This window comes from Amblyomma maculatum, chromosome 1 (assembly GCF_055883805.1).
Source record: "Amblyomma maculatum isolate TAMU_Amacu chromosome 1, ASM5588380v1, whole genome shotgun sequence".
NCBI lineage: Eukaryota > Metazoa > Arthropoda > Arachnida > Ixodida > Ixodidae > Amblyomma > Amblyomma maculatum.
Genome location: NC_139344.1, coordinates 312,767,812 through 312,790,634, shown reverse-complemented (window position 1 = coordinate 312,790,634; position 22,823 = coordinate 312,767,812). Strand labels below are relative to the sequence as shown.

Genomic DNA, 22,823 nt, shown 5'->3' with positions numbered 1-22,823 from the left:
CAGAAGACGGATTGGCTGTCTTGGCGTCATCCGTATTATCATCAACACGCAGCCACAATGTACGCACCGTCCTCGCCATGGATGTAGAAAAGGCTTACGATAATATCAGTCATGCTGCCATTCTGGATTCAATTGACATGCTTCATTTACCACTTAGAGTACGCAAATTTGTAAAATCTTTCCTTGAAAGTAGACAATTTGCAATACGCCTCAATAACGAGGCCATAGGATCATTTGTCCCTCTTCGCGGCGTGCCCCAGGGATCGGTGTTGTCACCAACATTATTTAATATTGCGTTTATCTCACTTGCATGGCGGTTACATGAAATTTCTGATGTTAAATTCTTAATATACGCTGATGACATCACGGTGTGGAGCACACACAACGACCTACTGACTCAATCATCGGCCCTGCAATCAGCTTTAGATATTACGTGCACATATGCATCTTCCATTGGCCTTGAACTTTCCGCCAGTAAAACTACGTTCATATCAGTCGCCAACCGCTGGGGCCGCCGTAAACTATCGGCAACTCCTATTCGTCTACATCTATCCGGAACCCCACTTCAGGAAAGTCCAACAGTAAAAATATTGGGCTTAACAATTCATGAGTCAGGAACTGGAACTACATGGCTGTCTGGCGCTAAAAAACAGGCGTTACAGACACTGGGTTTAATTAGACGCATTGCTCCAAAAATGGGCGGCGCTAGCTCAGATGTTGCGAGACATTTGGTGAGGGCAGTTGTGCAACCGCGCCTTGTTTATCAAGCCCAATTTCAGCATTTGACAAGGGCACAATGGGATCGACTTGAGGCTATAAATCGAGAGGCAATGAGGGTCATCACCTGCCTCCCTCGCATAACACCAGTCGTGGCGCTCCAAGAAAACGCACAACTAAACACAATAGATGAACTGGTGCAACAACGACGTGATGCACGCAAGCTTAAGGCCACACTCTCTCACGCAACGTGCGCTCTGAAGGTTTATGCTTCGAAACATTCAATACTACCACCGCCACTGCCAGTTCTTCCTCCTTGGCGTTTTGTACAGCTGAGCAATAACAAGCCAACTGATTTACGCCGACCAAGAACACAGGAAACGGCGTCGTCACTTCACGACCGAATTATGGAACAAGACGCCCGCTTGCCACATGGTTCCATTATAATTTACGTCGACGCAAGCATCAAAGCCTGTGAAGTGATAACAGCAGTTTACTGTCCTAGCAAATCTTCATTGAACAAGACGTCAACATTTCAATTACCGGAACCTCCATCTTCTTTTTGTGCGGAACTGCTTGCAGTGCAAGAGGCGCTTCGCTCTGTGACCGCCATTCCCATGCTTCCCACGGCCCATATTATCATACGTACAGATGCTCTCCAGTTGACAAAGCTACTTAGACGAGTTAGTAGTAGCCCGGAAATCTGCCAGAACATACACAGTCTAGCGGCTCGCATACCAAATCCAATTCGTATTGAATGGACCCCACGTGACCTTTTAAGTGCTCAAAGCCAAGTAGATTCTGCTACCCGCCTTTCAAATTCAACATCGACATCGCCAAACCTCATAAAATTGGACAATGCCACCCTGCTTTTAACAAGAAAGGAGCACCTCCGGCGCCGTACACGTGCTCTTATACCTCCGTGTACGGTAAGCCTCCCCCGCGGTCTAACCCGTGCAGAGGAGGTGGCGCTTCGGAGGATTCGAGTTGGGGTGGCCCTAACACCAGCAGTGATCCGAAAGTGGCCACAATTTCGGTATTTATATCCATACCCTGGGTGCCCCATCTGCAAGTCAAGAAATATAGAAGCCGACATCCATCACCTACTGTGGGATTGTCCAGCGTTGAAGCCAACGCGGATTCGGCACCTGGTGGCAGCTGGCCTCTCCCCCCATAATCCGCAGTCATATGCTGTTTGGACACTGGGACCGCATCATCGTTCACTCCTCGATTTCATTGCATCAGCCAACCTTTTTTCATTTATTTGATCACACCCTTCATCCATCATAACATTCCTTTTATGCCCTGAGGCAATAAACTTCGCAAAAAAAAAAGTTTGTTCGGCGACAGAGTGATTATACTTTGTATATAATGTATATAGTGAAGTGTGGATTTAATAGTTGATTTGAACGTCTAGCGCTGACAGTAATTCGGGCACAGCAGGATCGGAATACCAGCCGCAGGGCACAGCTTGAGCGCGAGAGATGGGCGCCGGAGACCAGCGATGGTGATGGCGATGCCGCAGCGTTGTTTCTTCTTCGTCTTCTTTACATTTTCCCCGCTTGAAGAAGTTGCCATCCTGGTGACTCACGGAGAAGAGACGACCAGAGGGTTGTAATACTGCTTGAGGCGGCTAACATGAACAACCTCACGGCCGCGGCGGCGGTAGTCGGAAGAAGGGGTGACTGGCTCGATGATGTAGTTGACAGGGGATGTGCGTTCCAAGACGCGATAAGGTCCGTGGTATTTCGTTTCTAGTTTGCTGGTGGCAGGAAAGCATAGCCAAATGAAGCTGTCGGCCAGGAACGTCGGAGCAGGGGTATCACTATCATGCTGATCTTTGCGATAGCCTTGAGTGTTGGAGGTAAACGTGCGAGCTAGCTGACGGCATTCCTCGGCCCTCTGTACAATATCGGACAAAGCACTGTACTCAGAGGCATCTGGATGGTATGGCAAAATTGTGTCCAGAGTACAAGATGGTTCACGGCCGTATAAGAGAAAGAAGGGCGAAAAACCAGTTGTTGCTTGGGTGGCACTGTTGTACGCGAATGTTGCGAATGGCAGTACCTGTGGTCCCAGTTGGAGCTCCCAGATTCAGATGTAACATACATTGCGAGCATGTCCCCAAGCGTACGGTTGAAACGTTCCGTGAGGCCGTTGGTTTGCGGGTGGTGCGCGGTTGTAGCCCGATGTATCGATTAGCAAGACGACAAGAGCTCTTGGACTACTTCGGAAAGAAAAACACGACCTCTATCACTCAGTAGCTCGTGAGGGGCGCCGTGTCGAAGAATGAAGTGGTGCAGAAGAAAATGGGCTACCTCTCGAGCTGTCGCCGCGGGAAGTGCAGCAGTCTCCGCATAACGGGTCAGGTGGTCGACGGCGGCGATGACCCATCGATTACCGGCGGCACTGCATGGTAGCGGACCATAAAGGTCGATTCCCACGCGATCAAACGGGCGAGCTGGACACGGTAAAGGCTGGAGAGGGCCAGCGGGGTGGCGAGAAATCTTGCGTTGTTGACAGGCGGTACAAGAGCGAATGTAACGACGTACGAAATTGTACATTCCCCGCCAGTAATACATCTGACGAATTCGACCATAGGTTTTCAGGACGCCGGCATGAGCGCTTTGCGGGTCAGTGTGATGGTGGGCACGAACCTCGGAGCGGAGGTGGCGCGGAATGACAAGAAGCCATTTTCTGCCGTCTGAGTTGTAGTTCCTTCGGTAGAGGAGGCCATCCCGAATGGTAAAATGGGAGGCCTGTCGGCGGAGTACCCGAGGATGCATAGCCGCGGAAGTAGTGCTAAGGACATCTAGCAGGTTAGAAACCCAAGGATCTTGTCGTTGCTCGAAAGGCATATCCTCAATGGTGAGTGCTAACAAGGAGACTTGAGGAGGGGCGATGAGTTAGGCGAACGCACTGGTGATCGAGAAAGAGCATCTGCGTCAGAGTGCTTGCGGCCAGAGCGGTACACTACACGGATGTCGTATTCCTGAAGCCTGAGAGCCCAGCGCCCGAGACGGCCAGACGGATCCTTGAGAGACGCGAGCCAGCAGAGAGCGTGGTGATCTATAACTACCTCGAAGGAGTGGCCATATAAGTAAGGGCGGAACTTCGTTATAGCTCACACGATTGCTAAGCACTCCTTTTCGGTAACAGAGTAGTTGGACTGGGCTTGGGTAAGAGCACGGCTTGCGTAGGCGACAACGTATTCGGAGAACCAAGGCTTGCGCTGGGCGAGGACTGCGCCGAGGCCGACACCACTGGCATCGGTGTGAAGTTCTGTAGGTGCAGTAGGGTCGTAATGGCGAAGGATTGGCGGTGACGCCAGAACATTGCGCAGCGTCGCGAATGCATCATCGCAGGCTGGCGACCAAGAGGAGAGGTTAGGGGCGCCTTTCAAGAGCTGTGTAAGGGGGACTATGATGGTTGCGAAATTGCGAACAAAACGACGAAAGTACGAGCAGAGGCCCACGAAGCTTCGCAGTTGTTTCAAAGTGGTCGGTTTCGGAAAGTCAGCAACGGCGCGGAGCTTCTCAGGATCAGGCAGAACTCCATCTTTGCACATAACATGTCCGAGTATTGTGAGCTGGCGGGCACCGAAGCGGCACTTTTTGAGGTTCAGTTGAAGACCGGCGCGGGTTAGGCAGTTGAAGACCTGGCGAAGTCGAGTCAGGTGGGCCGGGAAGTCGGTTGAAAAGACGACGATATCATCGAGGTAGCATAAACAGATGTTCCATTTCAGGCCGCGCAGTACAGTGTCCATCATTCTTTCAAATGTGGCTGGGGCGTTACAGAGTCTGAACGGCATAACATTAAATTCGTATAGTCCGTCTGGAGTAATAAAGGCGGTCTTAGCGCGATGCTCCTCTGCCATGGGCACCTGCCAATACCCAGAGCGCAAATCGAGTGAGGAAAAGAATTTTGCACCGTGCAAGCAGTCTAGGGCATCGTCGATTCGTGGGAGGGGATACACATCACGACGAGTAATTTTGTTGAAGCGGCGATAATCAACACAAAATCGTATGGAGCCATTCTTCTTCTTAACTAGGACCACAGGAGACGACCATGGACTACAGGATTCTCTAATGACTCCGTGTTGCAGCATGTCATCGACTTGTTGAGCAATAACACGGCGCTCAGTCGGGGACACCCGATACGGCCACTGATGGAGAGGTGGGTGAGCGCCAGTGTCAATGAGGTGAGAAACGGTCGTCGTGCGGCCCAAGGAAGATTGCGGGATGTCGAAGGAGGAGCAGAATTGGTGTAGAAGGTCAAGAAGTTGCTCGCGGTGGCGTGGCTCTAGAGTGCTGTCCACAGAATGGTCAAAAAGGTCCCGCTGTAGCGGATCTGAAGCCACACGAGGGGAGTCAAAGCGTCAAGTTGGCAAACAGGGAATGACACATCATCAAAGGCGAACAGAAGGTCCACGGGCTCGATGCGGCCGAGGCACTCCCCTTCGATCAACATAACGGGAGACGCAAGAGGATTGGCTACCAGGAGTGTGCAAGCGCTGTTGTTCATGTCAAGGACGGCAAACGGCAGCGGTAAGTGGCGGCGGCGGCAGACAACGTTAGAGGGCACAAAGAGGACTGTCGCGGCGGTAGTAAAAGGGGCAGTGAGGGGAACCAGAACAGCGCTAACGGGTGGGATGGTTGAGTCATGAGCTACGAGGAGTTTGGCCGCAAAACGAGGACACGACTCGTGGAGCATGGGCATCAGACAGTGCATCACTTGGTTCAATGAGCTCTACTTGAGGATTGGCGCAGTCAACGATAGCATGATGCTGGGACAGGAAATCCCAGCCGAGAATGACGTCATGAAAACATGTGGGGAGAACGACGAATTCGATGATGTACAAGGCTGCAGCAATGACGACGCGAGCAGTGCAGACAGCTGTCGGCTGTGTATACTGTGAGCGGATGCGGTACGAAGCGATAGTCCCTCGAGAGGCGTAGTCACCTTTCGGAGGGAGCGGCAGAGTTTTTGGCTGATAACTGATACAGCGACACCGGTGTCGACGAGCGCAAGAGCATAAACACCTTCAACGATGACAGCAGTAACATTCGCGGGATTAAGACGAGGACTTTGAAATTCTGTCGAATACGCAGTTCGTGCCTCGCGAACTGCGGCGGTTAGTTTTCCGGCTGAGTAGCGGGTCGTCGGCGCATTGGCGAAATGGAGCGGCGACGTGGTGATGGCGAACGACGAGGCAGGAAGTCCGGAGGATCGGGGGGTGCTGCTGGAGGACCCGATGGGACGGGAAACTGGGGGGCCAAATAAGGTGGCGCAGGCCGTGCAGCAAAGGCCATATTTATTCGGCGCCGGCAGTAGCGTGTAGTGTGTCCAGGGATGCCGCAGTGGTAGCAAATAGGCCTGTTGTCTGAAGTGCGCCATGGAGATGGTGTCTGACGCAAGGAGGGAGCAAAAACTGTTGGTGCCGAATGCATAGGGGGCGAAGCATAAGCATATGCTGGCTCAGGAGTTGGACTTGAAGTAACTTCGGCATACGTGCGATGCAATAGAGGTTTTGCAAAAATTAGCGCCATCTAGTGAGAGAAACAGAAACTGTGCGCGGCGGCCATGTTTTGTTCAGTCCGCCCACCACGCCTCCCATCGAGTACGCTGTCAACGTGCGCCTTCGTAGAACCCGTGCATGCACCGAAATGTGCATTGGAATGCTCACAAGCGATTGTTTCATTTTTTAACATCACAGCAGTTGCTGTTAGCTCCAAGCTCTATTCGGAATGATGCCAGCATGTTGTTGCGTGCCCTTCTGCAGCCAGCGCACCATCGTAGACGCGCACGGAATCAAGGTATACGCGTGTATGCGACCGTTCGTTGGCAGTCCTAATCGGCTTTACAAGGGTCACTTGCATCATGTAAAGTATTACTGCACGTCCCTCTGACTGGGAGCTAGCTCACCGAATGTGCTATCACCTAAAACAGCAAGGTTGTTTTGCGCGCTATGGAGCCTTGTGAACTTGAAGGATAAGCTTATGCTGCGATGGAGGACACGGGAGAAGGAGCAATGCGAACGCTATTGTGCAAATACGTTCTTTGAAACATTTTGTACGTAGGTTGCATTGTGTATTGGATTTAGGACACGGGCATGATTACCGAAACTACTTTTCACAGTCGTATGAAATGGTAGTGCTTGGTGCAGAGTGCAATACGGTTGTCTAGTGCGCCCGAGGTGCGTGCTTCACGCTGCGAAAGCAAGCGGCCGCCAAACCCGCAGCGTCTAGAAAAGGGGGAAAAATGACATCCCACTAGTGTGTTGTAACATGCTCGCGTGCAGCCCGTTTCGACCGGTCCACGTCCAGAGCGCGCAGTTCAGGTTTTATACCTGCCAGTTCGGCCGATAAAATAACGAGGCGTGCGCTTCACTTTTGTGTGTTTTTTCGAGTCACCCGATGGTTCGCTAATTCACAGCTACCTGAAATTCACTGGAGTTTTTAAATAGGTCGATTTCTTGTTTATTCCCTTTGTCAGAAAGTAAGCATTTGAAGCCGTAATCTCCTATGAAAGCGCTGACATTGGAAGCTTCGAGGAATTCGGAGGAGGAGGAACTCGGCTGAAACGAAAAGAAATTTGACAAGTCAACTCACATTACTGCGAAGTGTTTGTGCTTTGTGCAACTGGCTATGTTCATAAAATCAGATTTATATTATATCATATCGTTATAGAAAAATTAGGGGGTCACTTGAGCTCCGCCGTTAAAGGTATAACGCGATAGTGTCGCTCTCTCACACACTCACACACGATGCTTTCTTTCTTCACGTGTTATATTTTAGCTCTTCTATTTATTTATTTATTTTATTTACCAAATACTGCAGGCCCTGACTGGGCCCTAGCAGGAGGGGCGAAATGACTACAATGCAGTGAGATATGAATTCATCAAAAGTAACATACTACACACAAGTGTAGTATGTTATATGTTGTTATGTATATTTCTATGTTATGTATGTTATGTTATATTTCTATCATTTCTTTATTTTTATTTTATTTGACGTTTTATATTTTTATACACCAATACGCATGCGTCAGAAACAATCGGCTTTCCATTTGAGCAATTTGACTTTTGAACACATTCTTCAATTATTTGAATTAATCAATTACACTTTCTAAATTTTCTTCATTAGCATCACCAAGCACTGGTTTTTCATTCTGACACCTTTAAACCCTTACTTTTCAATTTTTCCTTTGTTTCGTTTTTTTATTTCATCAATCGATTAATTAATTACAAAGATTTTAACTCGTCATCGCCTATCGCACACCAATCAATATTCAATCACTGGAAGCACAAATTACCATGGCACTTTTTTTTATGCAGTCCTTGATTATTTCCGAGACCAATGCCAACTACTGCGTCGATGGCATGGGAAGGAACGTGCTAAGCGCCAGTCCAACTTACGTCAAATTACGCAAGATCCTTTTATCATAACATAAAATACATCCTCGCCCATTTCACCAACCAAGTATCTTCCAGTGGGATGAGCGACGGTGATTGCGCAAACCAAGCAAACAAACTCACGATGATCTCTCATAGGCGTTTAAGTAAACAACAAAGGCGCACAGATAACAAAATCCACATTACAGAACTCTGGAAACTGTACCTGGATAGGGATGACGCTGCGGAATGCTGAGGGGCCCATGCACGACTCGTAGAGCAATTTGTAACTGCGCTCGGCAGCGCGGCTCGAGGGTCCCGCCACGTCTCGGCTGTCAAAATACGCTTCTAGGCGTAGCTAACAGAAAACGCCAGGGACCGAATAGAGGTCCAAGCACAGCACACTAGGTTAAAACGTGAAAAGCGCGAACAGAACGGCGAACGCTGACGCACGGACACGAAGCAACGAAGCGAACGGATGGAGCGAACAAAATATGGCGGCCAGCGCGAGATCAGCGTGCCGCTCATGGTTGCCGGACGTACTTTTGTAAACCCTCTATACCTGAGGAGGAGCCGGCGCAAATGCTGGAGCGTAGCTCAGTGGCGCAACGCCGGGCGATGAAATTGTGGGCGTGGGGAACGGCATCGAGGGTGCGACTGGAGCTGATTGAGGAGCAGGATTAGGGACGACTTCGATACATGTTGCTGGATTGCACGGCGAAGCTCCGGAACAAGGCTAGTTGGTGTCGACTCCTTAATATATGGCTGCAGAGACAGTTGTCGCGCGACCTCCTGACGTACAAAAGCCTTGATGTCTTCAGAGAGACTAGATGACTTCCTCTCCGCGGCTAGTCCAGCGAGTGATGCATGAGGCTGGCGAATCAAAACACGCTCCTTGCGGAGCTCGTCGTAGCTTTGACAGAGGTCGTAGATTTCCTTGACCGTAGTGGGGCCTTTGGCGATGAGCATGTTGAAAGCGCCGTCAATTCCTGTGAGGACATGACGTATCTTAACGGCCTCGGTCATGGTCGGGTCAACGCGGCGACACAAATCAACAATCTCCTCAATGTAACTGGTGAACGTTTCACCGGGCAGCTGTAGTCGCGATCTAAGACGCTATTCCGCGCGGAGTTTTCGGACGGCGGTGTGGCCAAAGACATCAGAAAATTTGGTCTTGAAATTCGCCCAGGTGGTAAAGTCCGACTCATGGTTTGGAAACCACACATTAGCGACGTCGCTCTAGTAAAATATGAAATTATTGTGCTTACGATTGTCGTCCCAGTTATTGTGACGGCTGACCCGTTCGTAAGTGGACAGCCGATCGTCGACGTCGTCATCGCTGCTTCCACTGAAGGTAGTGGGGTCCCGTTGACGAAGGGCACCTGTGCAGGTGACTGGCGGAGGTAGGTGCAATGAAATAGGCTCCGTCATTGGGGTAGTCAACGTTCTGCTGCGAAGTTCCAGGGCGAGATGAGTACAGGGAACCTCAGTTTGACCTCCACCAAGTGAAGTGTGGATTTAATAATTGATTTGAACGTCTAGCGCTGGCAGTAATTCGGGCACAGCAGGATCGGAATACCAGCCGCAGGGCACAGCTTCAGCGCGAGAGAGATGGGCGCCCGCGGAGACCAGCGATGGTGATGGCGATGCCGCAGCGTTGTTTTTTCTTCGTCTTCTTTACAATAGCTCTTCTCTGCATTTAAAATAAATAAAGAAATACATGTAATAAGCGTCATGCCGTAAGCTTGAGCACTGGGAACAGGAAGGATAACGGTTCGATGGCAGTGCGATGGACACCGTGTGAGTGATCGCCAAGAAACAAAATGAAAACATTTTACTGTGCTTGTTTGGTTTCAGTGATTGTTGGCTTCCTTTGTATGAAGCGTTTCATATCATTCCCATATTACTGGTTTAGTTCTGAACGCAAAAGGCCTAGAAACGCATATGTGTTTAGTCTTCAAGGTAATAAGCTGATTTTTGCCTGTTAGCGGAGGAAGAGAAAAGCCGTATTTTTTATAATAAATTGACCCAGGCTTGCGAGCTAACAATAAAACACGCGATCATACACAATTCGTAACAAGGAAAAGTTAAAAAAAAAAAAAGTGGGCAGTCTTTTGCGCAGAAGTCGTCACATTCTTTGTCGACTTTTTCTCTCGATAAACTTGGCATTTTGCCTGCCAGTGCACTTTAATGATCGTAAAATGGTTTGCAGGAAACGAAAGGAGTTGTACGCCGCATCTGTCACATTTTCCGGTGGGCCCCTGAATGCGCCATAAGGGACGAAGGTGAGAGTGAAAGAAGAGAAAGATACAAGTTCTTTAATGGGTTGCTGACGAATAAATTCGAGCCCCTGGGAATCTTAAATCATAAACCAATTTACACATACGTCTTTTTAACGCGCACTAACGCCGCACAGCACACGGGCGTTTCGAACTCCACCTGAACGCAGCCGCCGCGGGTTCGAATCCGGGTATTTTCGATACGATGAAATTTTTTGGCTCCTGAGAATCCAGGCGATATTTCTCATCGCTTCGCTCGGGATGCACTAAACATGCTGGCTGCGGCACGGAGCCAGTTCCAGCGCAGCTTCTGTCCTCTGAGCTGATGGCGAGCAGGCCGACAAAATGACAGATAATGACAAAATAAATAACTTCGAGCTTAAAAGCTGCTGGGACACCAACGCATTTTACTATATTAGTAATAGCAATACGACCTACTTCCTCCATTTCTTTTCGATGCCGCTGCAGGAACACGTCGTGCCTCACTCTAGTGACCAGAGAACGCAGTTGAGAGTAGAATAAACTTGAGTTATTGATGCCGTTCGTGAGAAAGGCGATTCTTATGTCGAGCAAATTATTCAGCAGCCCCTTCTTTACTCAGGCTGATTTCGGATCCTGACTCGCGAAAGCTTGCAGCTGAGACGTTTCACGATATCGATCGGCTTTTGATTGCATTAAAGGTGAAGTTCTGCAAAATATCGGCGTCGTAAGCTTTGTGGGCGGAGATCACGCCTGGCAGTGGTTGAACGCCACATGGTGTTTCAGATGGCAGACAGTATAGTATGCCCTAAATTTTTGCTCAAGATAGTCGCGGTACAATTCGTTTTTTTTTTCTTTTTTTTTTTAGTTGTGTGCGAGAAATTCCATCGCGAAAATTATGCCCCTTACATTACAGTGACCTGGCCTGTCTCTTACTTTTTCGCTCCTGGCCAGGAGTGTTACCTGGCCGTTTCGTTACCTGGCGTTTTCGTTACCTGGCCGAGAGGCCAGGTAACGCGTGCAGGCCACGCAGCGCAGCACCGGAATCTCGGTTGAGCCCTTCATGCCGACCATATGAATCGCCGGTTGCTTATGTGGGTCATGCCTTAACTTCTTCAAGAAAGGCGGTGTAAACTTTCTTATTAGATTCATAACAGGCTGCTTGCCCGCGGCGGATATTCATTGCCCTGCTGACACGGGCTTGCATTTTTCTTCTCTGAAACACAATGGCGAGCACCGGCGTTTTGTCTACGCTCAGTGCGCCCTGTGGTACATAGAGTACGTGGGGCACACTATGCTCCCCTGCCGCTGTGCACTTCGAACAAGGCTGCCGTCTCCCTCCGTTCAGTTGGCAAGTTGAGCGAAGGCAGGTTGTGGAGAGTGGGAGGTGCCACTACCACCGCATTTCCGTAAACCCAGCAAAACGAGAGAGGGGGAGAGGTTGCTGAAGTAGCTCTCCGGCAACCTAAATCTTCCCCCCTCCCTAACCTCTCGCGCAGTTTTTTTTTTTTTTTTTTTTTTCCCTCTCATCCCTTTCTGCTGCCCACTAATGTCCCTTCCTATTCACTCCCACCGGACGCTGGACACAAAAGACGGAGGGTTGGCATGCGGCGCGCTCCGACAGTGCAGACAAAAGATGTGCTTTGCCAAACAAGCTTCCTTCCGAGAGTCGCACGTAGTAAGCCGCCAGGAGACCGGGCCATAGTTGTGAGCATACCTGCCACAGTGCAGTCGTGTGTGTATATGGCTACAGAAAGGACGCTGCCACGTGTTTCTGTCGCGGCCCCGTCATCTCGATCAACACGTGGCGTCTGCAGGCACGCACGTTGGTCCCCGGTATCGCGGTGAGTACTCGAATGCAATCAAGTACTCTGAGTTCATCCCTCGCAGTGAGACAGCGCGGAAAAGAGAAGAGAGGGAGAAGTCAAACTTCCGATATGCATGTTGATTTTTCTAGCATTGTTTCTAATATACATGGCATTGATAAAGTGAAAAAAAAAAAAAACTCATTGCTGATAACCTCCCACATTCTATCTCTAGAAGTTCATTGTCGAGTGTTGAAGGAAGCACTAACTGCCACGGGACTCAATTATAGTCACTCAAGGTAGGCTACATAATTTCTGGATAAATGATTATCGTCAAGCGCGTCCGCAAAGCACGAGCGTCAGAAATTAGATTACGAAAACGAAATGACGCAGAAACTGAAAGTATCCAAAAATAGGCCGCGGAAGAGATTTTAAATTTTCCGCGTTTCGTACCGCGCTAATGCAGCGCCCCCACGACGGCGGGCGCCTAACTTGAGAAAGCGAAACGCGAAACCACGGCAGCGTCCATTGCGGCTGTGATTAGAGTTACTATATGGGTTTGGTAACTCTAGCCATGATTGGATAACAACGCCGCCAGTGCACATTGGCGCGAATAACTGCTACGCTGGGCGACATCACGGTCATACTGGTCATACCGCCGGCTTTACTGGCAGCTAAGCGGCTGAGGATCCATTTAGCATCTGTCAGCGTCACGTAAGCAGAATCAGTCCAAATTTCTGTTCCTTGTGCTCGGTTTCAGCGGCACCGCGTACAAACTACGCGAACACTTGAGCGCCATGGGCTCTTGAACGCCATTGTCAGATATTGTTAAAACCTTATTTTGTGTTATGCACCTAGCTGTATGTAGCGATGATACTTGCATAATAAGGCTTTAACGGCCAGCCAGATCTCGTGGCAGCGTGTCGACAGCTAGCATATTGGGCAGACTGTGATTGTAAAGTGGCGAATGAACAAGCAATACTTACCTAAACTGCTCTACCTTCAGGATATTTCATGCTTGTAATCATCGAGGGATTGCAAAAAAAAAAAAAAAAAAAAAAAGATAATGCGGTTTTTGACTAATTTCATTTTCTGCGCTAGCCTCCGTGAAAGAGCTCGTCAAGCGGTAGATTAAACGATATCTGTATTTTGCATTTCTTTATGTGCGCACGTTTTTCACTAGCTAAGTGTTTTCTTTTAGTAGAGTCATTGTACGCATTCGCGAATATAACTGCAGTGGCTTTGAACATTAAGATGCGAAGAAAGCTCGCACCGGAATAATGCAAGCGGCGTGTCGAATACAAACGTACTGGTGTTGCTTCTAATTGCTTACATGTCTACACACTGCCCATCCGTGCCCTTTATTTTTTTTTTTTTTCTCCAGGTGCATTGACTGTATACTTTGAAATGACCGATGCGTCACGAGCCACAAGCATGAGCTTCGTGCATTTGGGGACCCCAGACAAGAGGCTAGCAGGACCGCAGTACTGCAGCACGCCAGTTCGGTCATGCTGCGCCCAAGACGACGGAGAGGCCAGTGAAAGTGACGTTTCGACATTCCTGTCTACGCTGGATGAATTTGTGGAGCGCTGTGAGAGCTTCCTTGTTCCACACCAGTCAGCCCCATCTGACCATGATGCTACAGTCATACATGCACCAGTCACAGTCCCTCTGGACTCTGCTGCTGATGCAGAAACGGACTTAGAACATACATGTTCCATTCAGTGTGATTGCTCATTTGGGAAAGAAGGTGTTGACCATGGTGAAGTTGTGGCTGAAACTGAGAATGACTTTAGTGATGAGAATGAGTGCGCAGACACATGCTGCTCTGAACCATGTGGCTCCTACTCACAAAGTGCAGTTTATTGTTCTGGTCAGGTCTCGCATGGTGAGCAAGGTTGTGCTAACTACTATCAGAATTTGGTATGCAAACAGGACTGTGACACATGTGACTGCAGATACCAAGAACCAGGTCCTAGATCTAGAGACCTAGAGGAGAGAAATTTTCAGCATGCCTCAAATGAAATGGTGAAAAAATGCACTCATGTTCCTCTTTCATTTATTGGAGGGTATTCCTTCAACTCTGGGGCACAGACGGAAGGTGAGCAGTACAAGCAACATGACGAGAGCTTTGATAAAAGCTGTGGATGTCACAATGAACCAAAAATGACTGGAGTGGATGAATTTGACTACCAAAAGCAAAGGAACTATGGAAACTATGGCAAAGGTGATGAAGCCTTTTATCCTGAGGAGTGTCCCAAGGCCCATTACAGGAAAGAATGGGAGAAACATAGCAACTACTTTAGCATTGGTCATCATCAAGAGAATGTTGATCTTGTGACTCATAAAAGTGAAGAAAATGCAGGAAGTGTATCTGGTGGTAGAAATGAATTGGAGCAGTATGATGACCATTTCAGCAAAACCTATGAACTGAAAAATAGTCTTGCCGTTGACAAAAAATGGGAAAAAGCTAACCATATGTCCTGTGCCAGCAGTGCTTTCAGCTCAAATCATCACGAACTCAAAGGGAGAGCAGTTCAACAATATACAGTGAGCTTTAAAGATAGTTGTGAGATGGAAGATGCATTTGAGCTCGGGGAACATCAAGAACTTGAAGAGGCACATCTTAAGCAGTACCAGGAAAGCTTTAGTTCTAGTCGCCAGAGGGACGGTGGCCATCGATCCGGAAACTGTCTAGAAGGAATTTACAGCAAGAGATTGGGCCGACACCCTGACCATTCTAAAAGCCTTTTTCCATTTCAGGAGCTTTCTACATCTGCTGACAACACAAAACACTCAAGGCGTGTGTCTTGCACCAACTCTAACCCAACCCTTACACATCCTTGCAACCTCAGCAATCAGGAACTCAAAAAGAAAGGTGGGCCGCATGTGACTAGCTTCCAGTGCATTCATGCTACTGACAATGGATCTACATTTAATAGACAGGAAGAGGAAGCAGATAGTAAATGCTCTCTGCAAAGCTTCACTTCTGGTTGCCAGAGGAAGGATAGCTTCACCCCTGAAGCTTATTTGGAGACAGCTTACAAAAAGGATTTGTACCTGGATCCTAATATCTGTGATGGCACTTTTGCCCCCCTAAATGCATGGACATCTACTGAGAATAAAGAAAGCACTGCTGCCAGCTTAAACTATCGGGTAATGGGAGCAGGAAAGCAGCTTTGCGCGTCAAGCCTTAGCAGCAGTTGTATTATGGAAGATGCATCTACATTTAAGCAATGTAAGGAGAAGCTTGTAGAGCCAGAACAGGAGACAAGAAATGATTTCTGTGTGTCAGGATTTAAAGGTAGTTGTATTACTGATGATGCATCTGCATTGAAGCAGCATGAAGAGGAATCTGTAGATCCAGAACAGGAGGCAAGAAATGAGCTTTGTGTGTCAAGCTTTGACTGCAGCTGTGTTATCGAAGATGCATTTGTGTTTAAGCAAAGACAAGAGGAGCCAGTAGAGCCAGCACATAAACCTGATTCACAAAGCTTTGGCTATACCTCCCATGATGGCCACATTTCTGAAAAATGCTTGAAGGAACTTCATGAGAAAGAACTGAACCAACATCTCAATCATGAAAAGTTTGAGTGCAATTTTCTCCCCGGCAGTGGTCATAAATCAAACTTTGGTGTTTGCATTCCATTTTCTGTTAGCAGTGGATGCAACTCTGATCAGCTGATGCGTTTATCTGAGCACCAAGCACAAATTCCCAGTTGTAGTTATGCCACCAGCGAGAGAAGTCCCTTATGTGCTGTGTGTTATGATGATATGAGCAGCTGCATCACCATCGACTCAGTTAAAAAGGGCGTGTTGGAATGTTGTCGTAACCTTTCACCTTCAGAAAAGAAAATTGTTGAGAATGAAGGTTCAGCAGCAGATGGCAATGTTTGCAGCCCTGATCTTGTAGCACCAGATCAAGGTAAAACTTGTAAAGAGGGCAACTTGCAGCCATGGCTGCAAGAGGCTAATCTGAATAGCCCTGCTTACTTTACGGGCATTGTGCAGGTAATCCCCGATGACCCCACAGTCGTAAGTCCTACATGTCACAAGGCTGTGCACACAAAATCAATTTCCCACAAGACTGATGATGAACTTGGGTCTGCTTTACCAGATGTTCTCAATGACACCGCTGATCCTTTGCATGATGGAGAGCCTGGGCTTTTGAAAGATGTCCTTGGATGCGATTCTGTGATTAATAGAGAGAGAAGAGCCATTGCTGTTTCAGAAGGCATACTTGAGCCTGAGGTAGCTAGTGTTGAAAAAGGAGGCTTCAAGAAGGCTGCTGAAGATAATACAGTAAATGCAGGAGCATGTATTGTAGAGTCCGACCCTACAACGTCTTCAGGCATATGTGAGACATCAGTCCTCTCTGATAGCACTGACTCGCACGATACTACACTGGTTGCAGTGAGTGTCAGGAATGCAGCATCAAGTACGCCAAGGCATGATCAATCATCTCCATCACACTCGATCATGTCTGAGGATGTCTTGGACATTAGAGTTGAGATCGATGAGGATGATACATTTGTTGCTGAAGTAGAATCTCCCATTACTTCAGCGGAGAAAAGCAAGCGACACCAAAAGGCACATGTGCAGACACCAAAAGTTGAGCCAGTAAAGTCTCCTGTTGCTTCAAAAGCAAAAACTAAGCCCATCAAAGAGGTGGAAGCAGAAGCCGAGTCTTCGCCAAAAGATGTGCACACGGGGGATACGTCTCCAAGCAGTGTGCCCCCCTTCTTGGAGCATTGTAAAGTGGAAGCATGCAGTTCTGAAAACGAAGACATGCGCAAGAAAATTAACAACATTAGGCGGCAACGAGGAGAGCAGCCAGAACTGCCACACCTGGATGTACAAGCAAGCTACAGTAGAACGGCTGATGATCAAGAACGCCAGGAACCAAATAGTGAAGAGACCAAGCGCCGTGCTCCATTTATGAGTGGGAACCCAGAGGAAAACATGGACAATGAGAACCCAGACTGGGAAGCTGTTCGTCGACTCACTACGGAGGAAGAGCGATACCAGGCAGTAAAGAAGGTGTGGCACAATAGCAGGGTCCCAGATCCTCACCACGAATTGTCATCGTACCACTACAGACGTAATTTGTTGGGCTTGAAACAATCCAACACGCCTGCTCGGAAACGCTGCAAGCGTAAAACGTCGCACGACCCCTCTTCCGAATACTCCGAGCCAGCCAAGCGCCAGCGCTTCGACACAGACATCATTGACCTGAAGCTCAGGGAACTCGAAAGAAAGAAGGAGAAAGATGTCACGAGGGCCCAAAATACATTCAGATACGATATGGATATGCTCCACAGGGGCTTAAGAAACGAAGCGCAGTCCCTGCGTTACAGAGGCCGGTCAGAGTGCTCGCGTTACAGTGGCGACCCCCTACATAGGAGAGCACAAACGGCGCCCTGGGACTTCCACTACTACCAGGTGCAAGAGAGGAAGATACACGAACAGTTCATGGCCAACGCGCAGAGCATAAACAACACGTATTCGGCTAGAGCAAACAAGCTGCTCAGCGCTAGAGACGAAGTGCGACGCTTCGACGCCTTCTACGCTGGTCTGCAGGGCAGCGACCCGCGATTGCTGTCTGAGCAACAAATCAAGGAAAACTTGAAGCTAGAGGAGCTTCTGGGACATTTCAACGTGGTTTATGACGCAGCAAAAAATTAGCTGCTGGTGCGCATGTTTGGTTTTGTGTTGCGTGGTGCTATGTGCAATATATAATTTTGCTTTTGCTTTGCTGACATTGCAGTGATTGACATATGCAAATGCGCAACACATAGATGTGATAGTGCCGTTTGTCGGACATTTTGTTTGTTTGTAAAGCTTGTAAACGTTTTTTGAATCGCCACCATGTGTTTGAGTGGCTTAGTATCCATATGCGGTAGCAAGTGACTTGGCGCAAAAGTCTTCACTGAATAAAGCTGAGCGATGCATTACACCTCTTGTTTGATGAGCCATTTAAAGTATTTGTTGCAAATGATTTCGCATGCCACTCGCACTATGATTTTGCTTTCGCACTCGATGCTGGGATGCTGGTACGGCCAATTTTCATTCTTTCATCAATGGACCGACTGCAGTATCTTACTGATAAGGACATAAGTTGCATTGTATGCTGGGTCAAACGCATACTAGAACTGCCCCTCCCCCACCTCCCGCGTGATGCCAGTGGCATGCATGGTGTAAACAATTTTCAGCTAAATCTTTGAATGCCTCATCCTGGCGAACGTTTTGCGCAATGGAGCAAGGTCGCCGTTCTACTGACACAGCAGTAACAGCATGCTTTGCAACTAATTTGTCACCGGGTGATCTTGCAAGAAGCGGCACAAAAATTTTTCCCAAAGTATGATGCATTTCCTCCTTCAGCTGCTAGCCTTAATTTGGCAGGTATCCCTGCAGATACATATGAAGTTCCTGCCAGCGCAAATGGAATTGCGAGTCCCTTTTCTATGGCTGAGCTGCTGGCTACAATTGATGATGCAAAACAAAAAACAGCGCTCGGCCTGGACAAAATTCAGTATGAGGTCTACAAGAACCTGAGTAGTGTTGCACTCCCTCAAATACTAGACACCATGAACAAAGTATGGCTGCATGGTATCTGGAAATCTGCTGTCGTGATCCCTATCCCCAAACCAGGAAAGCCTCCAACAGACCTCGCCAACTTATGACCAGTCTCCTTAACACCAACGCTGTGCAAGCTTGCAGAGAAAATGCTAGCCACATGACTTCCTTGGTGGCTTGAACAGCACGGTTTTTATCACCCCGCTCAAATTGGATTTCATTCATACATAGGTACAGAGGATGGGTTGGCGGTCTTGGCATCAGCAGTTCTGTCATCTACCCGCAGCCGCAATGTGCATACCATATTAGAAATGGACGTTGAAAAAGCATATGACAACATCAGTCATGCTGCAATCCTAAACGCCACTGACATGCTTCGTCTCCCTCTGAAAGTACACAGTTTGTCGAATCATCTTTGGACGGAAGAAAATTTGCAATACTCCTCAGTGGTGACGCGGTTGGTTCATTCGGTTCGCTATGTGGCGTGCCCCAGGAATCAGTATTGTCACCAACTTTGTTTAATATTGCTCTCATCCCACTGGCATAGCGCTTACACGACATCCTTGAAATCAACTTCTTGCAATACGCTGATATCACGGTATGGAGCACTCACCAAGGTCTGCTCACTCGGAAGGCTGTCTTCAATCAGCATTAGATATTATCTCTGATTATACTTCCTCCATTTGCCTTCATCTTTCCATGTGTAAAACTACATATACGTCAGTCGCCAACCGCTGGGGATGCCGTAAACTTTAAGTCCAATTCGTCTATCGGGCACCCCACTATAAGAAAGTCCAAGCGTAAAAATTCTGGACTTAGCGATTCACCAGTCAGGATCAGTGACTGCTTGGCTATCTCAGGCAAATAAGCAAGTTGTTCAGACTATGGGTTTGATTCGGAGAATTGCTCCAAAAACTGGTGGCACTGGCTTGTCCGTTGCACGCCAGTTAGTGAGGACTGTTCTGCAGCCACATATTGTTTATTAAGTCCAGTTCCAGCATCCTACAAGAGCACAATGGGATCGCCTTGAAGCCGTGAACCAAGAAGCTATGAGGATCATTACATACTTTCCACGAATCACACCGGTCGTAGCGTTACATAAGAATGCGCAGCTCAACACCATCGATGAGCTGGTGTAGCAGTGCCGTGATGCTCGCAGACTTAAGGCCGCTCTATCGAATTCCACATAAGCACTGAGGGGCTTATGCAACTTCACACATTATTCTTCAGTCACCTGCGCCACCCTACCTGGAATTTTGTACAGTTAGGCGACAACAAGCTAACTGATATCTGCAACCCAACGTCTGCTAACTCGGCATTGTCGCTCTGCCAGAGATTTGAAGAGCGAGACCCTCACCTGTCTCAAGGGGCCATTGTAGTGTACAAGCCGTGGATGCAAGCACGTGGATGCAAGCATGCAAGGCTGTGAAGCAAAAACAGTAATCTATTGTCTGTGCAGACCTAGCCTAAATCAGATAATGTTTCAACTTTAGCAAGCACCTTCATTTTTCTGCACCGGGTTCGCGGCAGTTCAAGAGGCAGCCCACGTTGCCATCTGCACTGACGCACTTCAAGCAGTACGGTTGCTCCGACGTGCTAGCCGTTGCCCAAAAATATGTCGACATATACCAGCTTGTGGCACACATCCCGCAGTCAATACATATTGAATGGGTCCCACGGGACCTTCTGCCTTCCCAAAGTCGCGCAGATTTAGCGACCTGCCTCGTGACCCAATGCTCATTATTGCCATGGCTCCTTGATGCGGACGACGCTACCCTCATTAGAAAGGAATACCTCCGGTGCCGCACACGTGCTCTGCGATAACCCTCCCCCGCGGTCTCACCCATGCAGAGGAGGTTGCGCTTAGCAGGATTAGGGTCGGGGTTGCCCCAAGGAGGTTATAATAAACAGCAGTTTGTTTATAACCTCCTTAGGTTGCCCTCACGCCAGCTGTCACTCGGACGTGGTCTCACGACACTATTGCTTAGTGTCCGAAAGACGAAAATGTTGAAGCCGACATTCACCACTTGCTGTGAGACTGCGCAACACTGAAACCGACACGAATCTGACACCTGACGGTAGCTGGTTTTTCAGCAAGCAGGGACTACATCATCGCTCACTCCCTTCATTCATTTACCCTCCTGTGCCCCCTAAGGCCGGTACAAAAAAAAAAAAAAAAGAAAAAAAAAGAGAGAAAAACAATGCAATGGACAGTATTTCATTAGGGTTGAGCGGGCTCGAGCGTTGAAAATTATTTTTTTTGTTTTTTTATTATTCAACGTATTATTTGTGCTGAGCTCAAGACGATCGTGCGTCACGCTGAAGAAGTCAGGTGGAGCTGGCGTCATCTGTTTTTTTTTTTTTTTTCGTTTTGTTTGCGTTTTCCTTTAAATTGTGTGATCGCCACGCCTTACGTCAAGGTGGGTTTCATTACACTCATCAGCACTTAAAACCCTGTCGAGACTCAAGGTTCAAAATGACTGACGCTGAAAAGGCAACGAAAAAGTTGGCCCATGCTGGGATTCCCAAAGCAGAATGCTTGGTAAGTCGCTCACACGTGATATGCGCCGGCTTCCCACTGAGGAGCAAGCGCACTGAATCTCGCGAATGTTTATCCCAGGATGATGTGGACGAATTTATGTCGAGAGAAGAGAATCCGACCATTGAAGTGGCACTCAGATGCCTCGACGAGCAGCACAGTAAATATAAGTTCATGGAGCTCAACCTGCTTCAGAAGAAACAAAGGTTTGATATGTTGCTGTATCTGCATTGCGGACTGATGGCATTGATCATCACGCGAAGCTGTATGCGGTCGGGAGGGACTCCTTTCAAATGGGGCAATGCGTTTCCGTGCAATGTTTCAGGTTAAAGAGCCAGATTCCCGAAATCAAAACTTCGTTGGAGATCGTCAAACTACTGAAGTCAAAGAGGGTACGTGGTTCTTTTTGTTTGATAACTTTTTTTTTTTTTTTTTTTTTTTTTTTGGCAAGGCAGTTGCTTGAGTGAGCGGCAGTCAGTAACGCATGTGTACTTGGCATAGTTATTTTGACGTTAAGCGCAGCAGCATTGGAGAAGTTCATTTTTGCCGGAGTCTCGTAAAAGTACATGTTAGGCATTACCGTAGCTGCTCTACGTAGCCACCATCATATTAATTTTAATGCTGCGAGGATTGTTGTTTGTGTTTAAAGCCGTGCAATGGTTTTAATGCAAAGCATTTAGTTGTATTCAGAAACACTCCGGCTTATTTAGAGCTATTTTATTCTTGGATACGATGACGGTCACACTATCAGTACTGTGCCTGTAGTCAGTTTCTAAAAAACTTAAGTATTGCCCTTATTATATCAAGGTTTCATGTTCAGAGTTTTCATTTCTTGGGTGCTTGGCACATGCGGTGAAACATTTCAGGAGTCTTGTGTGTAAACCACTATACATATCAGGCACTGATGACAGCTACTGTTGCTGCAAATTGTTTACATTCTTTTCTGTCCTTCAGTGAATGAATGTGCAATTGCTGCAATTTAAGAGGTTGAAATACCAGAATATGCAATGCATGTTCCCAAATTGTTTTTTCTCTGTCAGCATTACATTGTATAACAGCAAAATTTCTTGCACTTCTTTTTTTTTTTCTTTCAGGACTCTTCTGAAGACATGGAAACGAGGTTCGTGCTTTCGGACCAGGTGTACTCCAAGGCTGTCATACCTCCAACTGAACGAGTCTGCCTTTGGCTTGGTGTAAGACTTTCTTTAGCTCGTGCAGTTTCTGAAATGGTGGCTTGTTGTTCACATTTGCATTCGGGCCACCATTCCTTTGTACAAACTTTGGGGCTCTCTATCGCCTATCACTTTCATTGGGGCTCTGCTGCAGTGGTTCAGTGGTTAATTAGGATAAAATCCTGGCCCCACGGTAGCCATTGTTCAGTGGAGGCAAAAAGTAAGGTGCCTGGGTACTATGTGATGTCATGGCACGTTAAAGAGCCCCAAGTGCCCGGAATTGTCCAAAGCTCTTCGCTACGACGTCCTTCATGGCCTGAGTTGCTTTTGGATGCTAACACCCTATAAACCAAACCAAACTTT

At 47.9% G+C, this 22,823-nt stretch overlaps 2 protein-coding genes across 2 annotated transcripts in view; both read left to right on the top strand.

Annotated features, from left to right (window-relative positions):
* The first annotated feature begins 12,734 nt into the window (after positions 1 to 12,734).
* LOC146207127 (uncharacterized) lies at positions 12,735 to 18,127 on the top strand. The gene is made up of 2 exons (XM_084602371.1): positions 12,735 to 12,887; positions 13,558 to 18,127. The coding sequence occupies exon 2, from the start codon at positions 13,581 to 13,583 to the stop codon at positions 17,856 to 17,858; it is 4,278 nt and encodes a 1,425-aa protein (XP_084458497.1). The 5' UTR covers positions 12,735 to 12,887; positions 13,558 to 13,580; the 3' UTR covers positions 17,859 to 18,127.
* A 2,987-nt stretch (positions 18,128 to 21,114) lies between these two features.
* LOC146207125 (prefoldin subunit 3-like) overlaps positions 21,115 to 22,823 on the top strand; it is a 34,056-nt gene continuing 32,347 nt past the window's right edge. The window contains exons 1-4 of the mRNA XM_084602287.1: positions 21,115 to 21,291; positions 21,370 to 21,494; positions 21,614 to 21,680; positions 22,383 to 22,481. Coding sequence (XP_084458413.1) covers positions 21,226 to 21,291; positions 21,370 to 21,494; positions 21,614 to 21,680; positions 22,383 to 22,481 — 357 coding nt within the window. The 5' untranslated portion in view covers positions 21,115 to 21,225. The remainder of the gene's footprint in view (positions 21,292 to 21,369; positions 21,495 to 21,613; positions 21,681 to 22,382; positions 22,482 to 22,823) is intronic.

Coding starts and splice junctions, on each gene's coding strand:
- LOC146207127 (XM_084602371.1), top strand. CDS start 13,581: ATGACCGATGCGTCACGAGCCACAAGCATGAGCTTCGTGCATTTGGGG.